Source organism: Phascolarctos cinereus, unplaced genomic scaffold, assembly GCF_003287225.1.
Source record: "Phascolarctos cinereus isolate Bilbo 61053 unplaced genomic scaffold, phaCin_HiC Scaffold_5;HRSCAF=322, whole genome shotgun sequence".
Taxonomy (NCBI): Eukaryota; Metazoa; Chordata; class Mammalia; order Diprotodontia; family Phascolarctidae; genus Phascolarctos; species Phascolarctos cinereus.
In genome coordinates this window covers 187,941,117-187,965,742 of record NW_027555958.1, presented here as the reverse complement: position 1 = coordinate 187,965,742, position 24,626 = coordinate 187,941,117, and the positions used below count along the sequence as shown (strand labels likewise).

At 38.7% G+C, this 24,626-nt stretch overlaps 1 protein-coding gene across 6 annotated transcripts in view; it reads right to left on the bottom strand.

The window, feature by feature from the left end:
- The window catches only part of HMGN3 (high mobility group nucleosomal binding domain 3), a 75,460-nt gene extending 51,091 nt beyond the window's left edge, over nt 1-24,369 (bottom strand). For 4 of the 6 annotated variants that reach the window (XM_020975514.2, XM_020975517.2, XM_020975518.2 and 1 more), the window contains exons 1-2: nt 24,198-24,279; nt 23,967-23,998 (exon numbers count right to left, since the gene is read on the bottom strand). In XM_020975514.2, the coding sequence (XP_020831173.1) occupies nt 23,967-23,998; nt 24,198-24,237 (72 nt within the window). In that variant the 5' untranslated portion in view covers nt 24,238-24,279. The other 2 variants (XM_020975515.2, XM_020975516.2) reach the window with 2 other exon arrangements.
- Between the last annotated feature and the right edge of the window lie 257 nt (nt 24,370-24,626).

Here is a 24,626-nt window from a genome sequence, read left to right as displayed (position 1 = left end):
TTGATCCCTTCCTTTCTAGTAGACTGCAACCTCAAACATTCTCCCATCTTCTTGAATCTTCAAATACTTTTTTATCTACTGATTCTTTCCCTACTGCCTTTGAACATGCCCAAGTTTCTCTCATTCTTCCTCTGTAGTACAGCAAGTGTAGTTTGGAGAGGTGGGGGTGAGGAATGAGGTGGGACAGTGAGGACAGGTATTTCTCCATCCCTTCCCCCAAGAGAACAAATAATAATTTGCAGAAAACACAATGCTTTAGAGGAAAATTCAAGGACACTGTTATAGAACTTCAAATTGCTATATGTCTGGAGGCAGGGGGAGAGGAAGAATATTTTGAATTTCTGATGCAAAAGGATCCTGGAATCTAGCCTTCAAGCTGGAGGAGGAGAATTTCCTGGGAAACATGAGCTGCGGGAATAATCTCTGGGTAGCCCCATATTTGAGAACTGAGTTCAGATACCTAACCCGAGAGGGAGAGAGAGAGAGAGACTATTTCCTGATACAGTGCATTCCTTGGAGCAAGAAGACAAGTCCCCATGGTTCCTGTATAGTGTTTTATTTATAGAGCAAAACCTACTTGAATTGCTTGGATGGCCCAGGTCCAGAGTAAATAGGAAACATTTGATCAGCAGCCCCAAAGTTTCTTTATTTACTTGGGAGAGTTTAATGGGCTATTTCAAGTGCTTTATGCTTCTGTATCTGTCTTATACATTTTCTATGGTGGGGAATATAAAGTCTAATATTCATATTGTACATTGAGTGTCAGTGTAAGAATGGGAGATGCTGTTATCCCTTTTTCTGAAAATGTAAACACAAACTATTCCTAAGTTTTATTTAGGATATTTCTTTTGCATAAAACTATGGGGCAGCAGCAAAGAGCCCATAAAAGAGAAACTGACCAACTCTCTGTGGTTAACCCTCTAGGACTGAATCTGGTCCATGGTAACCCAGAGTCTCTGTGAGAAGGCCCTTGAGCCAAAAGGTATATGAAAAATGGAACTGAGCATTTCCTGAGTGGTATAGATATCTTCAAATAAATGTTCTAGTTTTTTTTAAAAAAAGATAATCTGGCTGGCCACATTGACCATTGGTTTCCCTGAGATTAATCAATCAAGGAAGCATTTATTAAGTGCTTATTACATGTTAGGCACTATGCTAAGAACTGGAGATGCAAAGAACATCTTGAGAAAATAAGGAAGGCCTCCAGAATACTGGAGGGAATCTGAGTGGCATTATGGAAGACTATGGACAAGCATCACACAGAATGGCAGTATGGACACTCTGAAAGCTGCGGACTTGGAGGGGATATCTAAATCTGTGAGAATACAGATCCATTGCAGTTTTGAGTCTCCTGGCATCCAAAACTGCCCTTGTTACTAAAGTATCTGAAGTATAGATGTCAAGAAAGTGACTTCTAGCCCCACCTCCCATTAACACTTACGAAGACACAGAGACCAAGCCAGCTTTAGAACTTCCATGAGGAGTTGCTGCTTGTAGTCATTAAAAGACAAACATCAGCTATGTGAAAATTCTGAACACAATGGATATTGCTTATATTTACCTAACACTCAGCAGTTTCAAAGCACTTTCACTGACATTATCTCACTGTACTCTCACAACAACCATGTGTGGTAGGCAGGGCTTTGCTCTCCCCCTAACAGATGAGAAAACTGAGGCCCACAGAGAAAAGGTAATTTAGTCAATATGTACAGTAAGTGGTAGAGTAATGCACAGAATCTAGGTCTTTCTCACTCCCACTCCAGTGTTCTTCCCCAGAACATATTGCTTCTTAACAATTTTAATTAATATATTAATTACCAATAATTCTTAATGAATGTATTAATAAAGAATAGTTAAGTTTTAAATTACTATATTAATAATAAATTAATAGTCTTAATAAATGATCTTAATATATAAGCTTGAAAACACTTCCTATCCTTATCCAAGGTCTATTTGTGGTTTTCCTTCAGCAGACCTGCCTAGGAAAAGTCACTTAACCTCTCTAGCTCTCAGTTTTCTTATCTACAAAATGTAAGCGTTAGACCTCTAAGGTCCATGTCAGCTCTAACATTTTATAATTATATACATATTTTATGTCTGACACTGGCAAATGATTTCTGAAGAAAATTTTACTAAACTTAATTTCTAATTCTAGTAACTTTACTGTATTTTTCTTCTCTCATCTTATTCCCCTCCCTCCTTTTCAAAAATTAAAAAAAAAAATTAATTTAATAGAAAATTTTAAAATTTAAATTCTGGACTTAAAAATGCTTTTCTGGACTTTAAAAAACTTTAATTTTAAATTTAATTAATCAATAATTTTTAAATTTAAATTTAATTTTAAATTCTGGACTTAACAAATATCAAATAGAATGAGCATTTCTATGTACAAAGTAGAACAGAAATAGAAAATTGTATATATGGAACTAGGAATCTCTATTACTCACGGCTTGCCTTTCCTTTTTAAATACGTAACAAATTTAATATACTTTCCTAAGAGTGAAGCCAATTCTCCAGAACTTTCTTTGTATGGGGTTGGTAAAGCTGTAATAGACATTACAAAAACATTTAGGTAAAAGTTATTCTGGAACTTTGTAGAGCTTTCCACTGTTCCCACCTTGTTGAGCCTACCAATTACCTTTTCTCCTCCTCCAGTTCTGCTAGAAATTGTTAAATTTGTAGTCTAATCTCTGGGTCTTTAGCACTGCACAGTAATCCTTTCCAGTCATTTGAGGAACTCACACTCACATGCCCGGCTGCTGAGGCAGCTAGGTGGTACAATGCACTGGGCCTGGAGTCAGGAGGACTTGAGTTAAAATCTAGCCTCATCACTTAACCTCTACCTCAATTTCTTCATCTATAAAATGGGGATCACAATAGCACCTACTTCCATGGGTGCAGCAGGATTGAATGAGATAATATATATAAAATGCTTAGCACAATGCATGCCACATAATAGATAATACAGAAGCTATTCCAAACCTTCTTTCTCCTGAACTCTCCAACTTCATTCCAGCCTCATCTCTCTCTCAGAAAAGGACTGTACATAATCAAACCTTCAAAATGGTAAAGCTGTGGCCCACTAATACTGCTTGATGACATCTAGTATTTAAACAGTACTGTAAGGTTTACAAAATGCTTTATACATGTCATCTTTTAGCCTGAGAAAACTTCCTTGTTTCTTATGGACACCCTCATCAAGTATGTCCTTCATTCATACAGAGAAGACTGAAATAAAGATTTTGTACAGGTGAGAGAACAGGAGTCACTGGCAGGATACCTGTGGCCTTGAGACCACATGTGGCCTTCTAGATCCTTAAATGCGGCCTCTTGACTGAACAATTATAGAACAATGTTCTGTACAATTTGGATTTAGTCAAAAGGCTGCACTTAAGAATCTAGAAGGCCACGTGTGGCTTTAAGGCCGTAGGTTCCCCAACCGTGGTAAAGTAGTAGTTTTTGTTGTTTTCTAGGATTCTTTTTGGGGAGGTATTAATAAGGATCCAAACTTTTTCCATGCTTTGTATCTTAACTTCCTTCAGATAATGTATGTCAATCCTTCAGCACTCTCCTCCAGCACAAATTTTCTCTCTATATACACACATGTCCCAATACATTTATAATTCCTGTCTTCTTTTTTGTCCCATTTTTGTGCTTCCCTTATAAGCACATCTTTGACTGTGACATTGAGGCTAAGTGTAGTGGTTCCACTGTCCTTGACGATAAAACAAAACAAAACAACCCCCCCAACGTTTCTATTTTTATTCTTTTTGTTGTCCTCCTTCCATTTTTACCTTTTAATGACCTTGCTTAGTTGGATGTCTTGACAAACTTATCCTCCATTGCTTCTCAGCTTTGTGAGAGTACAGTTCATAGTTGTCTATCACTGTTTATAAGAGTTTACCCATACCTTTATATCCTAACCTAGTGTTCCATTTGCAAACATCTTTGTTTATTTGGCAAATAAGTCAAATGTTTGTTGACTAAGGTCCTTTTGGGATTATTTTGGTTTCTTTATTATAGCAGTGGATTTAGCCCAGTTAAGCTTTTGTATAAAATTATTGTGATCATGTCACTATCATTTCTGATGTACATTTCCCATAGTTGATTACTTGTTTAAGTAGTTGAGGACTGAGTTGTTTCAACTGTACACTATATCTTTTCTCTCATCATTCTTTCTTCTTGCTGTTTACTAATTCTGATCTTTGCTATGATGAGTCAGAGCTCTGATTGTGCAGAGACAACTGATTCAGAGATGACTCCCTTATCAGTAACAAATCTTTTCCTATCAAGATATAAGCAATTTTATTTTTTACAATGTTATTAACCACATCTAAAACCTAATAATTCTGTTCTCTAAGAAAGTGTTCATCATATAAAGGAATGAGGCTTCTTTGCTGTCTTTGGCTTCTCATTTCTTTTTCCTTTCCTACGCTATTCATCTTTTACTAGCTTTTTATTGCTGCCAGTGAGTTGCAGAATGTATTGATTCAAGTTGGTGGGTCTTATCAAATTCTTCATTGAATTTCTCTACCTCTTCATCCTCAGCAACTGTTGTTGGTGTATAAGTTGCAATTATCCGCCTGATGATCATTTTGCAAATATCTATGATCAGTACCATAATATGAGATAATCCGTTTTCTTTGAAACGTTTCTTGTTGCCTTTGGATATACAAAAAAGCCAACTCCATTCTTCGCCTACTCCAATGGGTAACCACGATCATCTTATTGAATTTCAACTCTCTTTTTATTTCTGATTTTTTTAATAGCAAGAATGTATAGATTAGTATGATTGAACTCCTCCAGAAGTACATCCTAGACAAAGGACTAGGTCACTAGACAAAGATCTTACAGTAAGTATCAACAATCAAATTAAAGAGACTCTTAGGACACTCTGCCCCTTTTTCCTGTCAGTTTGCCACCACCATCGTACAAGCTGTAGAGGTCAACACAAGACAGAGGGCAATTTAAAATTTTTCTTTGTTACACAGGTTTCCATGGCCAAAAATGTTTTATAAAGCATTTCAAAGTTTGCAATGTCCTTTACAAATATTATATCATTTAATTGTCACAATAAACCTAGGAGGTAGATGCTATTATCCCCATTTTACAGATGAAGAAATTGAGACAAAGTTAAGTGACTTGCCCAGGGTCATACAGCTAGTAAGTGTCTGAGGCCTGATTTGAACTCAGCTCCCCCTGACTCCAGGTCCAGCATTCCATGCATTGTGACATCTGTCTGAATGATGCAGTAAATAAATAATTTTTATTTAAAAAAAATTTAAATAAATAAATTATTTATTTATTCCAAGAGCAATAAATAAATACTATTCTCATTCCCACCGCCACCACCACCCACCCACTCTCCTATCAATCTGATAATCTGTAGAAGCATTTAGGTCTGCTTTTGATCTCTTATTAAATAAATACATATATACATATATATGTGTGTGTATATATATATGTATATATATATGTATATGTGTGTGTGTGTGTGTGTGTGTGTGTGTGTGTGTGTATTTCCCCAGCTATTATGTTTATTCTTTAAGGTGAAAACCCAAATAGTAGAGGCTAATGAGGTGGCTTAAAATGTCCCTGGACACTGTATATTTGTAGGAAAAGCCAGAAATTAAAACACATCTAGATATACATGCTGAATTGAGTACAGATACAAATATCATCCTTGACAAACCACATTAAAGTTGATTGATTATACAGATTTGGCTCAACAAATTCAGAAGAAGATCCTAATCTGAATAGTCCTATTTTTAAAAAAAATCTTAATTTAAATGCACTGGAATCTCACTCTACAACAAAATCAATATAGAAAATGTTTGTCTTAGCTCCTATCCAATTCCGTGTAGTTACTAAGGCACCCAAAGGACTTGACCATGAGGTGGCCTCACCTATAAAGTACAGCATGAACCTGGAATTAGAATTAAAGCATGACTTCAGTGAAGAGACATGTGTTTAGATATCTTGCTATTTTAAGTAACTGAAGCCAGTATTAAAATATCTGTATTTTTGTAAAGGCAAAATTTTAGGCAAACAAACTAAATTATTTTCACCGTCAATTCTTCCTAAGGTTGCCAATCAGCTAATATTTGACAAGCCTGGCTCCTATTCATTTTATCATAGAAGCTGAAGATGAGCTCTTATTTGTGTTATGATCAGTGGGATTTTTTTGCCCTTTTAAAAAAATGTAAATTCTTGTTTCTTATCCTTTTCATTCACTGAATACAAGGCGGTATGAACACCCTTTATCTCTTTCCGTATCACAACTTGCTCATACTGTTCTTTCCCCTTCCCTTCACCTCCCATAATCCCTTCCCTGCTCCCTACTCCAAGGGCAGTGGAAGACTTACTACCTACTCCCCCACACCCTGCTGCAACCTCTTTACTCCCATATTCCCTTCCCTGCTCCCCACTCCAAGGGCAGTGGAAGACTTACTCCCACCACTCCCTTGCCTTCACTTTGCATATTCCCAACCCCCATGCTGCCCAGACTCCATTAGGACTGTCAGGCAGAAAGATCAATATGAGGGTTCACACCACCTGGATGAGATGGGAATCACCAACTTCATCAGACGCATACTATCAGAACATGAGCTAGTTACTTAGTGTCCTACATAATGCTATGAGACTATAATTTACAGATGCGTGGTGATCTGCATTAGTGGGGAGAATATCCACCTGGGAATTCCCTACACTGATAAAACCACAGGCAAAAGCATATACATATTTTATGTTGATAGCAGAGAGATACAAGTGACAAGTAATAAACAACTGCTAATATAGATGGACTCCCAAAAGTTTTAGTACAGCTTTAATAGCCTAATACTGTACTAAAATTCTTGGGTCATCTTGCATATAACATATGAAATTATTTTTGGATCCCCCTGGTTTTCTCCTCTCCTCAGTTCAATTGTATAGATCAAATTCCAATTTCAAAATTTATGCATTATAGCCTTTTGCTTTTCTTCACAGGCAGGGCTGCGGCTTTTTATTCCCACCACTTAGCACAAGACCTTGTATGCAGTAGGCACATAATAGATGTTTGTTGAACTTATTTAAAAGAATTCGTTGTTTTAGGTTTAAATCTAGACAAGTTTTCTTAAAAATTATGTATTTAGAGAGTTCAATTTTACACTGTTAGGTGCTGTATGGGATACAGTCATGGTTCCTCCCCTTCAGGAGCTTAAAACCTTCTTGGGGAGACAAGATATATAAGTACACACAAACAACCAACAATAAATATAAAGCAGCATATACTAGAAGCCACTGGTAGAAGATAGATGGTCTCCCTCCCACAAAATAGGGAGAAGCTGGGTTTCTCAAGGAAAGCTTTATGGAAACAGTAAAGCTTTGACCAAGCCTTGATATATGCATTGGTAGGATTCAGAAATTGCAGGGAAGGAAAAAGCCCATCAATGAAATGTGGAACGGTGGGCAATGATGAGAAGCAATATGATGTAGTGCAGGGGTGGGGAACCTGCGGTCTTGAGGCCACATGTGGCCCTCTAGGTCCTCAAGTGCAACCCTCTGAATCCAAACTTCACAGAACAAATCCTCTTAATAAAAGAATTTGTTCTGTAAAACTTGGACTCAGCCAAAAGGCCACACCCAAGGACCTAAAAGGCCACATGTGGGCACTGGAAGAGCTGGGTTCAAATCCCACTATAGACACTGTGTGACCATGGGCAAGGCATTTAACTTTACCATGCCGCATAGTGAATAGAGAGAATGCAGGGCAATGGAATCCCTAAGAGCTGAGTTCAAATGTGATGTCAGCCATTTAGTAGCTCAGTGACCCTGGGCAAAAAACTTAACTGCTGCCTGCTTCAGCTTTCTCAACTGCAAAATGGTGTCATAATAGAATCTACCGCTCAGCATTGCTGTGAGGATCAAATGAGATATTTTGTAAAGCATTTAGCACAGTGACCAGCTCACAGCAGGTACTTAATAAATGTTTTTCTTCCCCTCCCCCCCTCTTTCCCATTCTTTAAACAATAGGGTTGGACTCAATGACCTCTGAGGTCCCTTCTGGCTTTCTATCAACAATCTTGTGAACATGAAAAGGCATATCTAGGAGAAAAATAAAATAGACTCACTGGAGTAGATAAACTTTATAAGGGCTTCTATGGGCAAAGAGTGATGAGGCCAGATAAATAGGTTAGGACTAGATTATGGAGAACTTGAAATACAGACAAAGAGTATGAGACATTATCCAGCAGGCAATGGACAACTGATTTAACCACAATCTGCCTTGTTATTGTGCCTATGGGAGTGCGTGTGCACATGCACGATACATGTCACTGTGGACACATTCAGGCCCTCCCTTTAGACTGTAAGCTCCTGATAGGAAGAACCTGTGTAATTTTTTTTTTCATTTATGTATCTCCAGTGCTTTAAATAGAGTAGGACACCTTATAGGTACTTCATAAATGACTGATGCTTAGTAACTAAGCCTGGGCAATATTCATTACAAAGACTCCAAGGGTCCAAATTATTTCAGTTCAAGCACGTAGGCTAAATTCCAATTCCAAAGTTTATGCATTGTAGCCTTTTGCTTCTCCTTGCAGTCAGGGGCTGTGTCTTTTTATTCCCACCATTTAGCACAAGACCTTGTATGCAGTAGGCATTTAACAGATGTTTGTTGAACTGATTTAAAAGAGTTTGTTTTAGGTTGAAAGTTACTAGTGTTTTCTCATTTTTTTAAATTTAAAATCTTTCTGACTGTCAATTACATATCAACAAACATGAAAACTTCATGACTAGTATTTTTCATTGAATGTTAAAAGGAATATGACTTCAATCCAAACACTGTTGATCTGCTACATTAGAAAAGTCTAATTGTTCTATAAATGAAGGGGGGTGGGGCTAGGCTGGGGAGCAAGAAGCACAAGAGAGCTTTCTGTTGCTCGCTCACCCCACCAGCCTTGTGGTCCCTAGACCATGCTAGCAGTTACGGTTTTGTACATGCTCCCATGACTACACAATGAAGGAAATACAACAGGCATTCACAAATGTCTGCCTAGAAGAGTCTAGAACTCAACACTTCATTGTTTAGCCGTTGCCATCTGAACACACACATTTCCCCAGACCCTTTCTAGTCCAGTCACCACCAGAGCATAGGACTACTTGCACATTCCCTAACATCCGTATCTGTATTGGGAAATAAATACTGGGGCTGATCTTCACTTAAACCTCACATACACAGAATGAAAGGTATTCAGAGGGAATGAAAAGCTAGTCACCACTCATTGTCTACTGAAGTGCGGGTTTCATAAATGTTCCATCAAGAACAATAATCCTTTCGATTAATATGACTAAGAATAGCATATTCATGGGGAGAGAGACACAAATTCACATGAAAACTGAAACCACAAAACATTAGATTGTCAACAAAGCACAAGGTGACAGACAAAACAATGAGGCAGCGGCACCTTTGGTGACGTTTGGTAAATGGAAAAATAACAATAAACTGAAACATTTCCCAGAATTCTGATTTATAGGGGCATAAATTGTTGTGTCATCACATGGAAAATTTCCTGTCATTTATGGAAGGATTGTAACAATTCCTGTTGGGCTCAGCAAAGTCTTGAGGGGCTTATAAAACTGGAGATCAAGAGGGCACAGGATAGGAGCTGGACCTGTAATTTCATCTGTTCAGAGAATTCCACCTACTGTAGCAGGTCAGCAACTTCTCTTCAACCACTAGACTAGGGGTGGGGAACCTGTGGCCTTTTCGGTCCTTGTGTGTGGCCTTCTGACTGAGTCCAAGTTTTACAGAACAAATCCTTTTATTAAGGGAATTTGTTCTGTGAAATTTAGATTCAGTCAAAGGGCCACACTTGAGGAGCTAGAGGGCCACATGTGGCCTTGAGGCCACAGGTTCCCCACCTTGCCACTGGACTAACCACATAACTTTCCTTCCATCAGGAAGACCTGGATTCAAACACTATATTAGACACTACCTATGTAGCCTTGATTAGAATTAAGTTGGAGGAGGTGAGGTTTGTTCAACTGAATGGTCTCCAAAGACCTTTCCAGCTCTAAATGTACGATCTTAAGATTCTAGAATTGCCTGGAGCAATCAGAGATTATGTAATTATGCCAGAGTCATAGTGCCTCTACGTGTCAAAGTATGATGGTGGAAAAAATCTCCAAAGAACATAGAAAAGCAAAAAAAAAAAAAGGTGAGATTGTTCTGCGCTAATATGAACGGAATGAGGACCTCAAGCTTAGATAATGGAATTTGGTCTGGGGTCAGAAAGACTCTTCTTCCTGAGTTCAAATCTGGCCTCTGATACTTACTATCTGTGTGACCCCAAACAAATTTGCCTCAGTTCCTCCTCTGTAAAATGAGCTAGAAAATGAAAAGGCAAAGCAGTCCGATATCTTTGCCAAGAAAACCCCAAATGGGGTCATGGAAGTTTGACACAACTGAAGAACAACTTAACAGCAACAGCTTGCATAATGGAGGGCCAGGCATGGTGAGATCATAGGATTTAGACCTGGAAGTGACCTTAAAGATAACCTAATCAAAGGTCTAAAAAGAGCATCAGACAGAATAAAAGAAATAAATATAAAAGACATTACATTAAGTGCTTTTTTTTTTTTACAGGCTAGGCTTCACAAAACAGACAACAACAAAGAGAAAGGAAAACTACACACAATGGAATAAGGGTCCTCTCTGAAGTCTGCCAGGAAGGACCATGGATGCATAGGTTCCAGAGGTACTTGAAACAACTGTGCAAGAGAAAAGAGGGAGGTGGGCAGGAAGACCAGAGTGCTCTGATAAAGAAGCTCTGGGGAGGCTGGAGACCCTCAATGTTCTGACCAGGCAATGGGCTGGGAGCATTCAGACCACAATGCACCAGGGGTGATTGAAGTTTACAAGAATTTGACTGGAAAAGCTTCAAAGGACCATAGAAACTGCAGTGCTCTGAACCAAGAAAGGACTTCCTGGGGGAAAGTAGGTGAGGAGGGGTGGTACACCTGGGGATGTAGAAATCAGAACATCAAGGTTGGGACCTGTGGATCCTTAGCACCCTATCCAAGAATCTAGGATGGGGCAAATCCTGGTCCTGGCACAAAGTCCTAGAGTAGGAACTGAGACTAGAGATGTAAGTGAACAGAAGATACTGAAAACTATTAAAAAAGTAGTATGAACTTGCAGACAACTAAGAGACAAACTCAGAACAGAAGAGGGTTATTTCACAAGTAATGTAAGTAGAGCCTCAGAGAGAAAAAAAATGTTTCTCCACAGGGACTGCAGAAGTTTGTAAAAGATATGAAACAAGAGATAAATTATAAAAATGTAAGTGAAATAAGAGCTCTGGGGGAAAGGATTGGAAGAAAAATAAATAACTTAGAATAGAAGGTAGAAAATCTTATCTAAGTTTACAGATTCCCTGAAAATTACAGCAGATCAAAAAGAAAACAATGACTATACGACACAAAAATATTAACAAAATAAAAATCCTGAAAAAAATTCCTGAAAACCACGACTAAAACCCTTACTAAACTTGGAAACCATTTTTATAGAAATTGAAAATGAAAATTGCACAGATCTATTTTTAAACCAGAAGGAAAAGTGAAAATTGAAAGAATCTACTAATTACTTCCTGAAAGAAGACCTAAAATGAAAATTCCTGGGAACATAAGCCAAAATCCATAACTTCCAGGTCAAAGGAAAGAAAACACTGCAAGTAGCCAAAGAATCACATTCAGTGTTACACAAGACTTGGCAGGTGCTATAAAGGACAGAAAATCTTGGAATACAACATTCCAAAAGGCAAAGCTAACGGTATACAACAAAGAGTAACTCAACCTGCAAGGCTGAGTATAATACAACAAGGGAAAAAATTCAATTTTAATGGAACAGATGTCTTTTAAGAACTCTTGATGAAAAGACTGGATCTGAGGAGAAACTCTGAAATAAGAACACCAGAATCAAGAAAGCTAGAAAGGTAAATGAAAATTAGTAAGTAGGTGATTATGCATTTCTGTTCTAACAGAGGAGAAAAAAATCAGTGCCCCTTCAAAAGTCACAGAGGCCTGGAGGGTGGTTTTGTTCTGTTTTGGTGCTCTTAAAAAAGGGAAAAAGGGAAGAGAAGCAAGAAATACACTAGGGAAGAAAGCAGTAAGAAAGGTAATGAAATTATAGACATTACATGAATCTCACTCTTATATGAATCAACTCATCTCAACTAGACAAGGGAGGGTTGAATACACACACACAGAGTTTTATGTAGAAATATACTGAATTCAACAGGAAAACTAATGTTGACAAGGAGCCTGGAGAAAAGCTTTAAGAGGAAAAACAGTATTGAGGAAGAAATAGTCACAAGCAAAACAGATGAGAAAAGGAAAGAAAAGAGAAAAGAGGAGCTGTGGAGTAAAAGCAGATTACTTATTACAGATAATTGCAGATCACTAGCACTTAGCAAACTCTTCTGTCATCACTTCTTTGAAAAAAGGATGGAGGAAGAGAACAAAGAAAGGTACAATTACAAAATGATATAACAAAGAGATTGCTAACCATAACCAAAAACATGAATGGGATGAACTCACTCATAAAATGGAAAAGGATAGCAGAATGGGTAAGAAAGTAGAATGCAATAATATGCTGTTGAAAGAAACCCACTTGAAAACAAATTTACACATAATTAAAATAATGGCCTGGAGCAGATGCTTCAGATGAACTAACACTTCAGTGCTCTGAACCGAGAAAGGACTTCCTGGGGGAAAGTAGGTGAGAGGAGGTGGTACACGAGCGGGAAGTAGAAATCAAAATATCAAAGTTGGACCTGTAGGTCCTTAACCACCCTATCCAAGAATTCACAGGCAACAATCACTATTTGAGACCAAAAAAAGTTTTAAAAGGCATGGTTAAAAGAGATAAACAAAGAAATTGCATCATGTTTTAAGGTACTATAGACAATGAAATAATTTAAATACTTTAATATAAATGTCCCACATGTATTTATATATACAAAGGAAGATAAATTTAATAATTTAATCAAATTATGTTACTGTATCAATTTGAATTATATTAATTTAATTTTTATTACATTTAATGACATTTTATAATATTAATTACATTAAAACTGTAATAATTGGGGACTTCTATGTGCCTCTTTTGAATTTATCTAAATCTAATTAAAAATAAATAAGAAAGAAGTTCAGGACTTGAGTAAAATTTCAGAAGAAGTATTTATGATCCATCTCTGGAATACTTACATGCCTACATATATGCCTATACACACATATGTATGTGACTATCTGTGTATACATGAATATGTATACACATGTATGTATATATGTGTATGTGTATATAACTATATATCTATCTATTTATGAGTGCCTGTGTTTATGTATATAGTGGGTGACACTTTTATAACAACTGACACTGTGTATGGACATAAAAACCTCATTAAATACTGAAAAGAAAAATTATTAAACATATCCTGTGCTGGCCCAAGATTTTTGGAAGAAAGAATTCAAACTCAAATGGAAACTAAATAATTTAATCCAAAAAAATTATCAAAGAACAAACTGTAGAAACAATAATTTCATCAAAGAAAATGAGAAAACAAGGAGAGAACATACTAAAACTTCTGGGATGTAGCCAAAGCAGTTCTAAGGACAAAATTTACGTCTCTAAAACCTTTCATCAACAAAAGAGAGAATGAACAGGTCAAGAATTTGGCATACAACTACAAAAAACTAGAAAAGCAACAAATTAAGAAACTTTTACTACATACCAAAATAGAAATTCTGAAAATAAAAGAAGAGATTAATAAAATTGAAAGCAAAGGGAAAAAAATGAACTGATGAATAAAACTAGGAGCCATTTTTTAAACACAAAAACTATGAGCTAGCCTATTAAAAAGAGAAAAGAAAATCAAACTGCCAGATTAAAAAAATTAGAATAACAAATATAAATGCAATAGAGGAAATTATTAGAAAATAGTTTGTCTAATTACATACAAATCAAATTTATAGCCTAAATAAAGTGAATGGATGTTCATAAAACTATAAATACTCAAATTAACAGAAGAAATAGAGAATTTTAAGTAGCTTGTTCTCAGAAAAGGGAACGGAACAAACAATAGAACAAGTATGAGATGGATTGATAAATGAATTCTATCAAACATTCAACAATTAATTCAATGTTACTTAAATTGTTTGCAAAAATAGGAAAATTAGGGAATGCTCATACCAAAATCCTTCTATGATAAAATATGATCTTAATAACTAAACAAGGGTGAGACAAAGCAGAGGAAGAAAATTAAAAACCAATATTTCTGATGGATATTGTTGCAAAAAGCAATAAAATATTAGCAAAGAGGCTACGGTAATAACATATTAAAAAGAGTACATATTATGATGAGATTGGATCTATACCAGGAATATAGGATTGGCTAAATATTAAGACAACTATAAATATAATATTCATTAATAACAAAATCTAAAAATTACATTATCATATATTAATAGATGCAGAAAAAACTTTTTAAAAATACTATCCATTTCTATTAAAAATAGAGAGCATAAAAATAAACACTTTCCCTTATTATAGTAAGTATAATTTGTCTATAACTAAGAGCCATCATTATATGCTGTGGAGAAACTTAACAGGAATTTCCAGCAAGATCAGGGGTAAAACAATTATGTCCATTATCAACACTATTATTTGATGTAGTGCCAGAAATACCAGTTACAACAATATGACAATAATAAAGAAATTAAAAGAAGAAGCATAGGCAAAACAGAAATGAAATTATCTCTTACTGAAGATGACACGACAGGCTACTTAGCAAATCCTGGATTTTAAGCTAAAACAACTGAAATAAATAACTTCAGCAAAGTAGCAGAATAGAAAATAAACCTAAATGACTGGCTTTTCTATATATTACCAAAAAACTCAACAGGAAGGGATATAAAGAGAGTTCTACTCAAAATAACCAGAGTATATATATCACATATTTAGGAGTCCACTTAACAAGAAACAAACAGAAACTCTGAATATACAACACTCTTCACAGAAATAAATGCCAACATGAATAATCAAAGAGATATTAATCACTCAAGGTTAGGCCATTTCTATATAACAAAAATGATAATACTATCCAAGTTAATTCATTTATTCAGCGCCGTGACAATCAAACTGCCAAACGATTATTTTAGAAGGCTAAAAAAAAAATTCATCTGGAGGCACAGGTCAAAAATATTGAGAATTAATGAAAAAAAAGTGTGAAAGAAGGGAGCTTAGTAGTATCTGAAATAAAACTATACTATAAAGGATTAATCATCAAAATGATTTGATACTGATTAAAAATAGGGAGGATGCATCAGTGGAATGTATTAGTTATACAAATTGCAAAAATTATCAAATATAACAGCATAACGTTCAACAAACTTAAGACCATAGATCCTGAGATAAGAACTCACTATTTGACAAAAGCTATTGGGGGAAAAGGTGGCGCCTATGTGGAACACTGGATACAGTGTGGCACCCGGAGGCAGGAAAACTTATCTTCTCAGACACTAGCTGTATGATACTGGACAAGTCACTTAACCCTGTTTGCCTCAGTTTTCTCATCTGTAAAATGAGCTAGAGAAGGAAATGGCAAACTAATCCAGTATCTTTGCCAAGAAAACTCTAGATGGGGTCATGAAGAATAAGACACAACTAAAACGACTCAATAACAACAACAACAATTGGGAAAACAGGAAAGCAGACTGGCAGAAATTAGGATGAGGTCAAAATTTCATGCTGAATACCACAATATCCTCCACATGGATATGACCTAGATTATAAAAGTTTATATCATAAAAAACAGCAGCAGGGAAGGAGATCTCTTTAACAACTGTGGGATGGGGAAGAGTTCTTGAGCAAATAAAAGCACAGAGAGGATCACAGGAAATAAAATGGACAATTTTGATTACATAAAATTGAAAAGTTTCTGCACAAACAAAATGAATGCAGTTAAAATTGGAAGAGAAAGAGTTAAAAGGAAAAAAATCTTTGCAGCAAGTTTCTCTCATAAAGGTCTGATATCTAAGAGGTATAAGGGACTAATTCAAATATATAAGAATAAGGCTATTCCCCAGTAGATAAATGGTTAAAAGAATATGAACAAGCAGTTCTCAAGGGAGGACGTGCAAGTTATCAACAACCATAGGAATGCTCCAAATCAAAAATAGTTAGAGAAATGCAAATTTTAAAAAACTGGTTGTACCTTACACCCATCAGATTGGCAAAAATGACATGAAAGGGAAATGACATTTGCTGGAGATGAGGAGGGGAGTAGGTCAGGAGTTTAAGTACACTAATGAACTACTATGGGGTCTGTGAATTGGTGTGACCATTTTTTTTGCCCATTTGTTTGTTTTTGCTAGGCAGTGGGGTTAAGTGACTTGTCCAGGGTCACTCAGCTAGTAAGTGTTATGTGTCTGAGGCCGCATTTGAACTCAGGTCCTCCTGAATCCAGGGCTGGTGCTCTATCCACTATGCCACATAGCTGCCCCAGGTACAACCATTTTAAAAAAAGTAATTTGGAACTATACCCTACAAAATCACTGAACCATGCATATCCTTTGACCTAACAATACCAACAGTAGGCATATATCCCAAAGAGATCAAACCAAAAATAAAGATTGACACATGCAAGAATATTTACAGCAGTACTTGTAGCAAATCTCACTGAAAACTAAGGAGGTATCCATCAACTGGGGAAAAGGCTGAACAAATTACGGCATTATATGAATATAATGAAATATTATTTGGCTGTAAGAAATGATGAAATGGACAAATTCAGAGAATGCTGGGAAAACATGCAAATTGATTAAGAATGAAGTCAGGAGAAAAATTTATGCAATGATTATAAAAATTTTAAAGAAAGGTAACTTTGAAAGAAAGGAATTCTGATCAGTGCAATGGCTAATTATGATTAGAGAAGACCAATGCTCACACATGGAACCCATTTCCTCAAAGAATTCAACTGGACATGTAATATGAGGCACACGTGTTTAGACATGGTCAACATGTGAACTTTATTTTATTTTATTTTTTTGCTTGACTGCACATTTGTTACAAGGGAAGATTTTTTTTTTAAAGATTGAGGGACAGGAATTTGGGCCATTTTGGGGAACAGAGGCAGTGCTGACAAAAGAAGAAAAAGAGCCATTGAAGTATTTTTAAAATGTACATAGAATAACAGAAGGAAGTTCAGAGGGAGTCACAGACAAGCAGGACAACTTTTAAACTAACACTGAATTAATATTCTTTTAAAAAACAAGATATACATAACAGAGATCCATAGTTTCATGAACAGTCCTCTCTGTTCTTTGCAACAATATTCATGTTGGTGGATATCTGTCAGCTTCAAAATATCAAAAAATATCAAAAAAATTATTTTTTGTTATCAGAGATGGCTCTCTAGGAGGGGAGGAAGAAAAGATACAGGAGAAAATCTAGGCAGTGTCAAAACAAAAGATACCAATAAAAATCTATCAAAAACAAATAAAAGTCATTTTCTAAAAAAGGTCAACTAGCTCACTGCTTTTCATTTAAGAATGTGAAGCAACTGAGGCATAGAGAGGTTTGCTGATTTTCCCCATAACCCATAACTGCAGTAAAGAGCAGAGCCAAGATTCAAAATCACTTGTACCACTGACTCTGATCCACCACCTTTTCCAAGAAGAAATGTTTTCAAGTGCCACACCAAAGAAAGTGCTCTTGTTTCTCTTGGCTTGCCCAGATCTTAACCAACCTCCATGGCCTGGCTTAACTCCCACCTCATTTTCCTATTCTATTGTAAGTATTTAAAATATGGGCACACATTTGAACATAACCACGCACTGTCCCATACTGTTAACTATTACCTTTAAATCTTGAATGAGACTGGGAACCTCTCTATTTCTTTTCTCTCCAAGATGTCCGTACAAGGATTGGGCAAACGAACCAAATTTGATAAATACTTGTAGAATTTGGTTTCCTAGTGCCACTTCTTGCTTTTTTGAAAGGATCAAGGAAAGCCTTTACATTGCAATGCCAAGAGCCCAAGAGTGCAAGTATGAGAATCCTGGTTTAGCTACTTACTACTTGGTTTAATTTGGCTAAGTCACTCTGAGGAGGCCCAGTTTCATTATCTATAAAAATAAAGCTGAATATGGAGTCAGAAAGCCTGAGTTCAAATCTGAGTTTTGTCCCATACTACTCTGTCACATAGAATATTACATTTTATCTTTATCTATAAAATAAGAGAGCTGGAGACCGCATGTTTAATGCATCTTAAGAAGACTCCACACCTCACCCAAATACCTAGCACAAGCTTTTGGTGCTTAAGAAAAGTTTGTTGATTTAAAAATAAAAGTGGGGTGGGAGCTTGGATCAGACAACCCCTCTATGATCCTACAACAAGATAATCTCTGTGGTCTCTTGTTAGTTCTAAATCTTAAGAACCCACAACCTCTCCTTCCCCAACCTACTATCAAAAAAATTGCCATATCTACCATCATGTTAATTCGGTCTACCACAAAGACTAAATCTAAGAACCTGGGTTCAAATCCCACCTTTGACACTTATTACCTGTGAGACTTTGGGTAACTCTCTTTAATCTCCCTGGGCTTCAGTTTCATCATCTGGAAGAAATGAGAGTTGGACTAGATGTGTGACTTCTGAGGTTCCTTCCAGCTCTTTATGATCCTATGATCTAATTACAAATGGTGACTGATTTGTGGCAAAACTTATTCTTCATTGATTCTATTCCTCCCAAACTTTCCCTTATCTCTTCAAACCCCTAATGCTTCCTCTACTCCCTCTCAAGAGCTGTTCTTGCCTTCTATTTTACTGAGAAAATGGAGGCCATTTTCCATGAGCTCCCTGTTTTATTCCCCACTCTGTATGTCACAATTCCGCTATCCTACCACCACCCATTCATTCCTACTTTAATGCCTGGGAAGAAAAGGAGCCCCTCCTCCTTGTCACTGCCAGCCTTTCTACCTTGATTTCACCTCATCTGCGAGTTGCTTTCTCATCTCTGAGCTCTCCCGATCAAAGGAATGGCTCCTGCCTTAAACATGCTCAGGTCTATTCCATCCATAAAAAAACAAACCCAGAAAGACCCTTTCTTTGATTCCACCTCTGCTACATCCCTCTTCTCTTTTATGGCCAAACTCTTAGAAAGCACCACTTACTCTCGCCTTCTCTTCTTCATCATCCATACTCCTCAATCCCTTGCAATCTCACTTACAGTTCTCAAATTCAACTGAAAATGTTCACTCCGAAGCTACCAACAATCCCTTAACTGCTAAATTGCACACCCCTTTCTCAGTCTTCATCCTCCCTGACCTCTCTTGGCAACTTCCGAAACTCCTAATCATCCCCACCTCCTTCTACTGGATGCTTTTTTATCTTGCTTTTTGTATGACACCACTCTCTTCCTGCTTCTCCTCTTACCCATCTGACTTCTCCTTCTGCAAATCATCATGCATCTTGTGCTGCCCCTTAGTACAGGTCTCCCCCAGAGCTCTGTCCTGTGCCCTCTACTCTCTTATTCCTAAACAAGCTCTTTTGGAAGTGTCTTTAGCTCCCATGGGTTTAAGTCACCTCTGAACAAATGAACTCACAGATCTAAGTAACCAAACCTAATCTTGCTCCCAAACTCTAGTCATGTATTACCACTGCTGGACATTTCTTCCTGGATGTGTTATAGCCAACTCAGATTTAATATGATCAAAATGGAACTCATAATTTATACCCCTTAAGCCTGTGCTCTTCTGTGGAGGGTATCGTCACCTTCTCATCCTCCAGGTTGGTAACCTTCGAATCATTCTTGACTATTCTCTCTCTCACACACACTGCATTTCCAACTAGCTGTCAAGTTTTGTTGATTCTACCTACACAACACATTTATCCCACTTTCTTCACTCCTACAGCACCACCCTATTTCAAGTCCTCATCACTTTAAGATAATAGATTTAAAATCAAAAGGGACTTTAGAGCCCATCCAATCCACCCCACCCCCCTTCTGCAGTTGAGGAAGATGAGACGGAGGCCAAGTGGTAACACCCAGGGTCCCATCACTAGTACATATTTACATCATTGAACCCAAGCCTCTATTCCTTTTGCTGAGCATCTCACCTGTTCTCCCTGTTTATAATCTCTTATAATCTGTCTTCCACACAGATGCCAAAATAAATATTCCTAAATTAGCACATAACTAACTCACTCAGAAGTTGGTTCACTAGTGCCTATAGGCTAGAAAACAAACTCCAAAACTTGGTATTTTAGGCCTTCCACAATCTGGTTCCCATCTACCTTTCTAGCCTTATTTCATACTATTCCCTCATCAGAAATGCTATGTCCCACTCAATCTTTTCTACTGTCATTCCTTGAACTCTATTCCAACCTCCTTCCTCTGTCCATTCAAAGAACTCATTCTTTAGCTTGGAAAACACTACCCTTGCCAAGAAAACTCCAAACAGGGCATGAAGAATCAATGACAAAACAAGCAAAAGCAGAATCTGAACTCGGGTCTTCTGACTCTAAATCTAAGGTTCCTGCTGCTGTACCAGATCTTCACAGGGTGAAGAGCTCATGTAAAAACAGCCATATACTCTAATAAGAAACTTATTTTTTTTTTTAAAAGCACTACCCTTCTTTACCTCTGCCTCTTAGTATTCCTTTCCTTCCTTTAAGACTCTCAGGTACTAACTTTTCTGTGAAGCCTGCCCAGATGAACCCAACAGTTAGGACTTTTGCACTCTTCAATTTCCCTTGTTATTCTTGTGTACATGTTGTATTCTCTACATACATAGTCCTCCCTTAGAATGTTAACTTCCTTGAGGGGCAGGGCCTATATTTGTTTTCTGTCTTTGCTGCTTCAGAGTTCAGCAAACTGCCCAGCATGCAGTGGGCACATAATTTGTTGAATTAAAGAAGCCCATGGCAATGAAAAGTAGTACGGGAGATTTTCTAAGTCTTAAGGCAAACACCTCAGTAGTGAGTGACGCTGAAAGTTCTTGCTTCACTAGAGTAATCAGGAAATAGTGTAGAAGACAGTGCTTCGAGCTGAGCTCTAAAGCAAGTTAGGGATTCTAGTTGGTGGAGGAGAGGTGGGAGTGCATGCCAGGCATGGGGGCAAAGCTTAGAAACAGGGATGGCTTAATGAGCTCCAGTGACTCCAGGAACAAATATAAAATTCCTTGGTCTGGCATTCAAAGCTCCTTCCTACCTTTCCAGTTACTTTACTGCCTTACACACATTCTGCAAACCAGCAAAGTTTCTCACATACAAAACTTATCTCTAATCCTAACAAAGCCTCTGTCCTCCAGACCTGAAATGCAACATCCTCTCACCTCCACCATTTAGGTTCCTTGGCTAAATTCCTTCAAGACTCACCTCAAATCCCACCTTGCAAAGGAGGCCTTTACCCATCCTCCTGGATTACTTGTGCCTTCCCCTCGGAAATCTACAACAGTATGTATCTACTCTCTATCTTTTATCTCTATGTTAACATGTTGTTTCCCACACTAGAATGTATATTCCTGGACACAGTCTCTGGAACACAGTAAGCTCCCAATAAGCCCTTGCTGGCCAGTGGCTTGACTGAGATAGAATATCATGGTTGAGAAACACACCAGTTGCTTGGAGCAAGGAACACCTAAGAAGGTCTTACTGTGTGATAGGCCTGGAAAGGAAGACTGCAGCAAAATTGTGAAGAACTCTAAATGCAAAACAGAGGAGTCTGTCTTTTATCCTAGATCTAGAGGCAAGAGAGAATGACTGGAGCTTTTTGATAAGAGCAAAATTTTTGTATTATTTAAAAGTTATATTATATATTTGGGAAGGCTCTGGTGAAATGGAATAAATACTGTCCTTGTAATCAGAGGACCTGGGTTCAAATCTCAGCTTTGCTACTCACTGCTTGTGTAACACTGAACAAGCTGTTTAACCTCTCTGGGCCTCGGGTTTCCTCATCTACTAAACAAAGGGGTTAGTCTAGATAGGTGGTGTCAAACTCTAATAGAAACCGAGCCACTAAACTGTACATAAGGATCCCTGCAAGGGGCATACTTGACTTAGAAAACCAAGTATTAACATTATCTGTGTTTTATAATAGTTTTTTTCATTTTTTTACATATTTCTCAATTACATTTTAATCTGATACTAGCCCCACGTGGGAGCCCAACTGTAAGTTACATGGGCTGGTTTGACACTTCTAGTCAAAAGGTCCCTTCCTGCTCAAAATTTGACCTTAATTTGATAATGAATTCCCATGCTTCTCAGTTCATAGCCCTAAAAATTATAAACATAATAGGATAGATAAATACAGGCCTGAATTTGTGATTTCATTCCATTTGGAAACTGCTAGATGAGGAAAACTCCCTCTACCAGTTTAGATCAGCACCTTCCCTACAACTTATATTCTTAAGAGAGCTGCCCAGAACAAGCAGAGGTTAAGTAACTTGTCCAGAGTCACACAAAAAAAAATGTGTCAGGGATGGGACTTGAGATTTCAATGTGTGTATTTACATATAATATGTATACATAATGCTTATACAAAGAAAGTATAGGATAATTTCGTGTATATACATAACATAGATACATATATATGCGTACACAAAAATTATTTAATTAAAAAAAAAAGCAGGCTCTAATTTTTAACGTTGTTTCTAGTTCTATATTCAAATTGGCCCATATTCTGACAAGCATCGCGGCACCTGAGCTGTCCTCATCCAGCTGTCTTTCTCTCTCACACTCGCACACACGTTTTCCAAGGCAGCATCCCTGCCCTCACATGGGACTGCAGCAGCAGCCTGGGCCCCACAGGGGGAAATGCTTAACAGAGAAAAGTAAAGTATGGTGGTGCCTGGAAGGGAGAGAGGGAGGGAGGAAGGGAGGAAGGGAGGGTGCAAAGGGAGGCAGACAGTAAAGTACCTCAGCCAGGGTGGGAAGAAAGAACTGATGAACCAGGGGGGAGGCGGGGGGGGGAGGGAGAAGAGAGGGAAGAAAAAAAGCTTCAATTTCAACTAGAGAGGGAGAGCGCGAAATTGAGGGCGGGAAAGAAAGCTTGCAGGCACCGGCCCTTCCCTACTCCAAGTCTCGGGCTCCAGCCCCAGATGCTGAGCTGCAGGAACGGCACCGTCCAGCCTTCCATGTTAACTCTGCTGCTTGTGCAGCGAGCCCTGGGGGAGCGTCTCCCTCTCCCGGAGGGCTCGGGCCCAGCCTGACTCGCACCAGAGTGGGTACATACGGGTCTGTCACACAAGAGGCAAGGAGGAGGAGGAGAAGAAGAAGGAGGAGGAGGAGGAGGAGGAGAAGGAGGAGAAGGAGGAGGGCGCAGCTGATTTTTAAACATGGCTTTCCCCCTGTTCGAACCTGGAGCCAACCGCGCACCCAGAGCTGGCGGCTGGGGGCGCAGAGAAGCCAGCAAGAGACCGCACATCTGGAGGGACTTAATCCTTCCCTCCCTCCTGCCCCCCCACATTTGGGTCTCGCTTTTTTTGTTTGCATTTGTTTCTCCCCTCGCCTTCTCCCTCTCCCCCGCCCCAGCCATACCAACTACGAGCTGGTAGTTTGCAAAGGAGGAGAGTTGAAAAGGGGGGAAAAGATGGTAAGAGATCTCCCCATAGGTTTAGGGTTGTCGGGGTGGGAAAAGAACCCAGGAGCCGTCTTCTCCCATGGTGCAGAGAAAGTGTCGATCCCGCCGAGAAGAAGAAGGGAGGGGAAGAGACAGCGGGGAAAGAGGGGGGAGGGAGCAGGAGGATGGAGATCTGCAACAGGCAGAAGCACAATGTGGACCCCACAATCCCGGACTGTTGTAGTCACGCGCGCTGGCGACAGCGCAATGTGCACATAGCCATTTCTTTCACCGCCGGGACTTCGGAGCTCATCGCCAAGCCCTAAAAAGAGCCTTTGGAAATAATCCCGGAGCTGCAAGGCTTACCTTTCTCTTCGGCATGATGTCCCCTGTCTGGGCTGCAAAAAAAAGTAAAGCAATGGAGCTGGAGGTGCTGCTGCTGCTGCGGCGGCGGCGGCGGCGGCTGCTGCTGCGGCTGCACAAGCGCAGGGCACTCACAGGCGGCGGCAACCAGCAACGGGGACTCTCGGGTGACCCACACCGACCGCCCGACCGCAGCTCCCCCCAGTCACTAGCACACCCTCACACTCACAACACCTCCAATAACGCTAGAAGCCAGCAAGCCACTCGCTCCCATTGGCTACCGCCGCGTTCTAAATTCCAGGACGGGGAACGCCCACCTCCGCGGAGAGCTCCGAGCTGTTGTACTCTCTAGTCTAGGCGAAGGCTGGGGCCGTCTACTTGCTACCCAACGCCTGCCCTGGCTACAGAGCATGCCCGGTTCAACTTGTAGCCCCGTACGGAGCTAGGAGTTTCACTATGCGGATGCCAGCTTCCCTGGGTTTCAACAGCCTGGAGAGGCTGTGGCCATGATGGGGAGGAGTAGAGAGCAAGTATGGAGACGGAGATTTTAGAATGTGAACATCTATGGGGCAGGCAACAAGTCTCTACAGCCCCCATCCCCTGTAGGCAATTCGGCAACAATTATTAAGATCCTTCTACTTGCAAGATGTTCGATAGATCTAT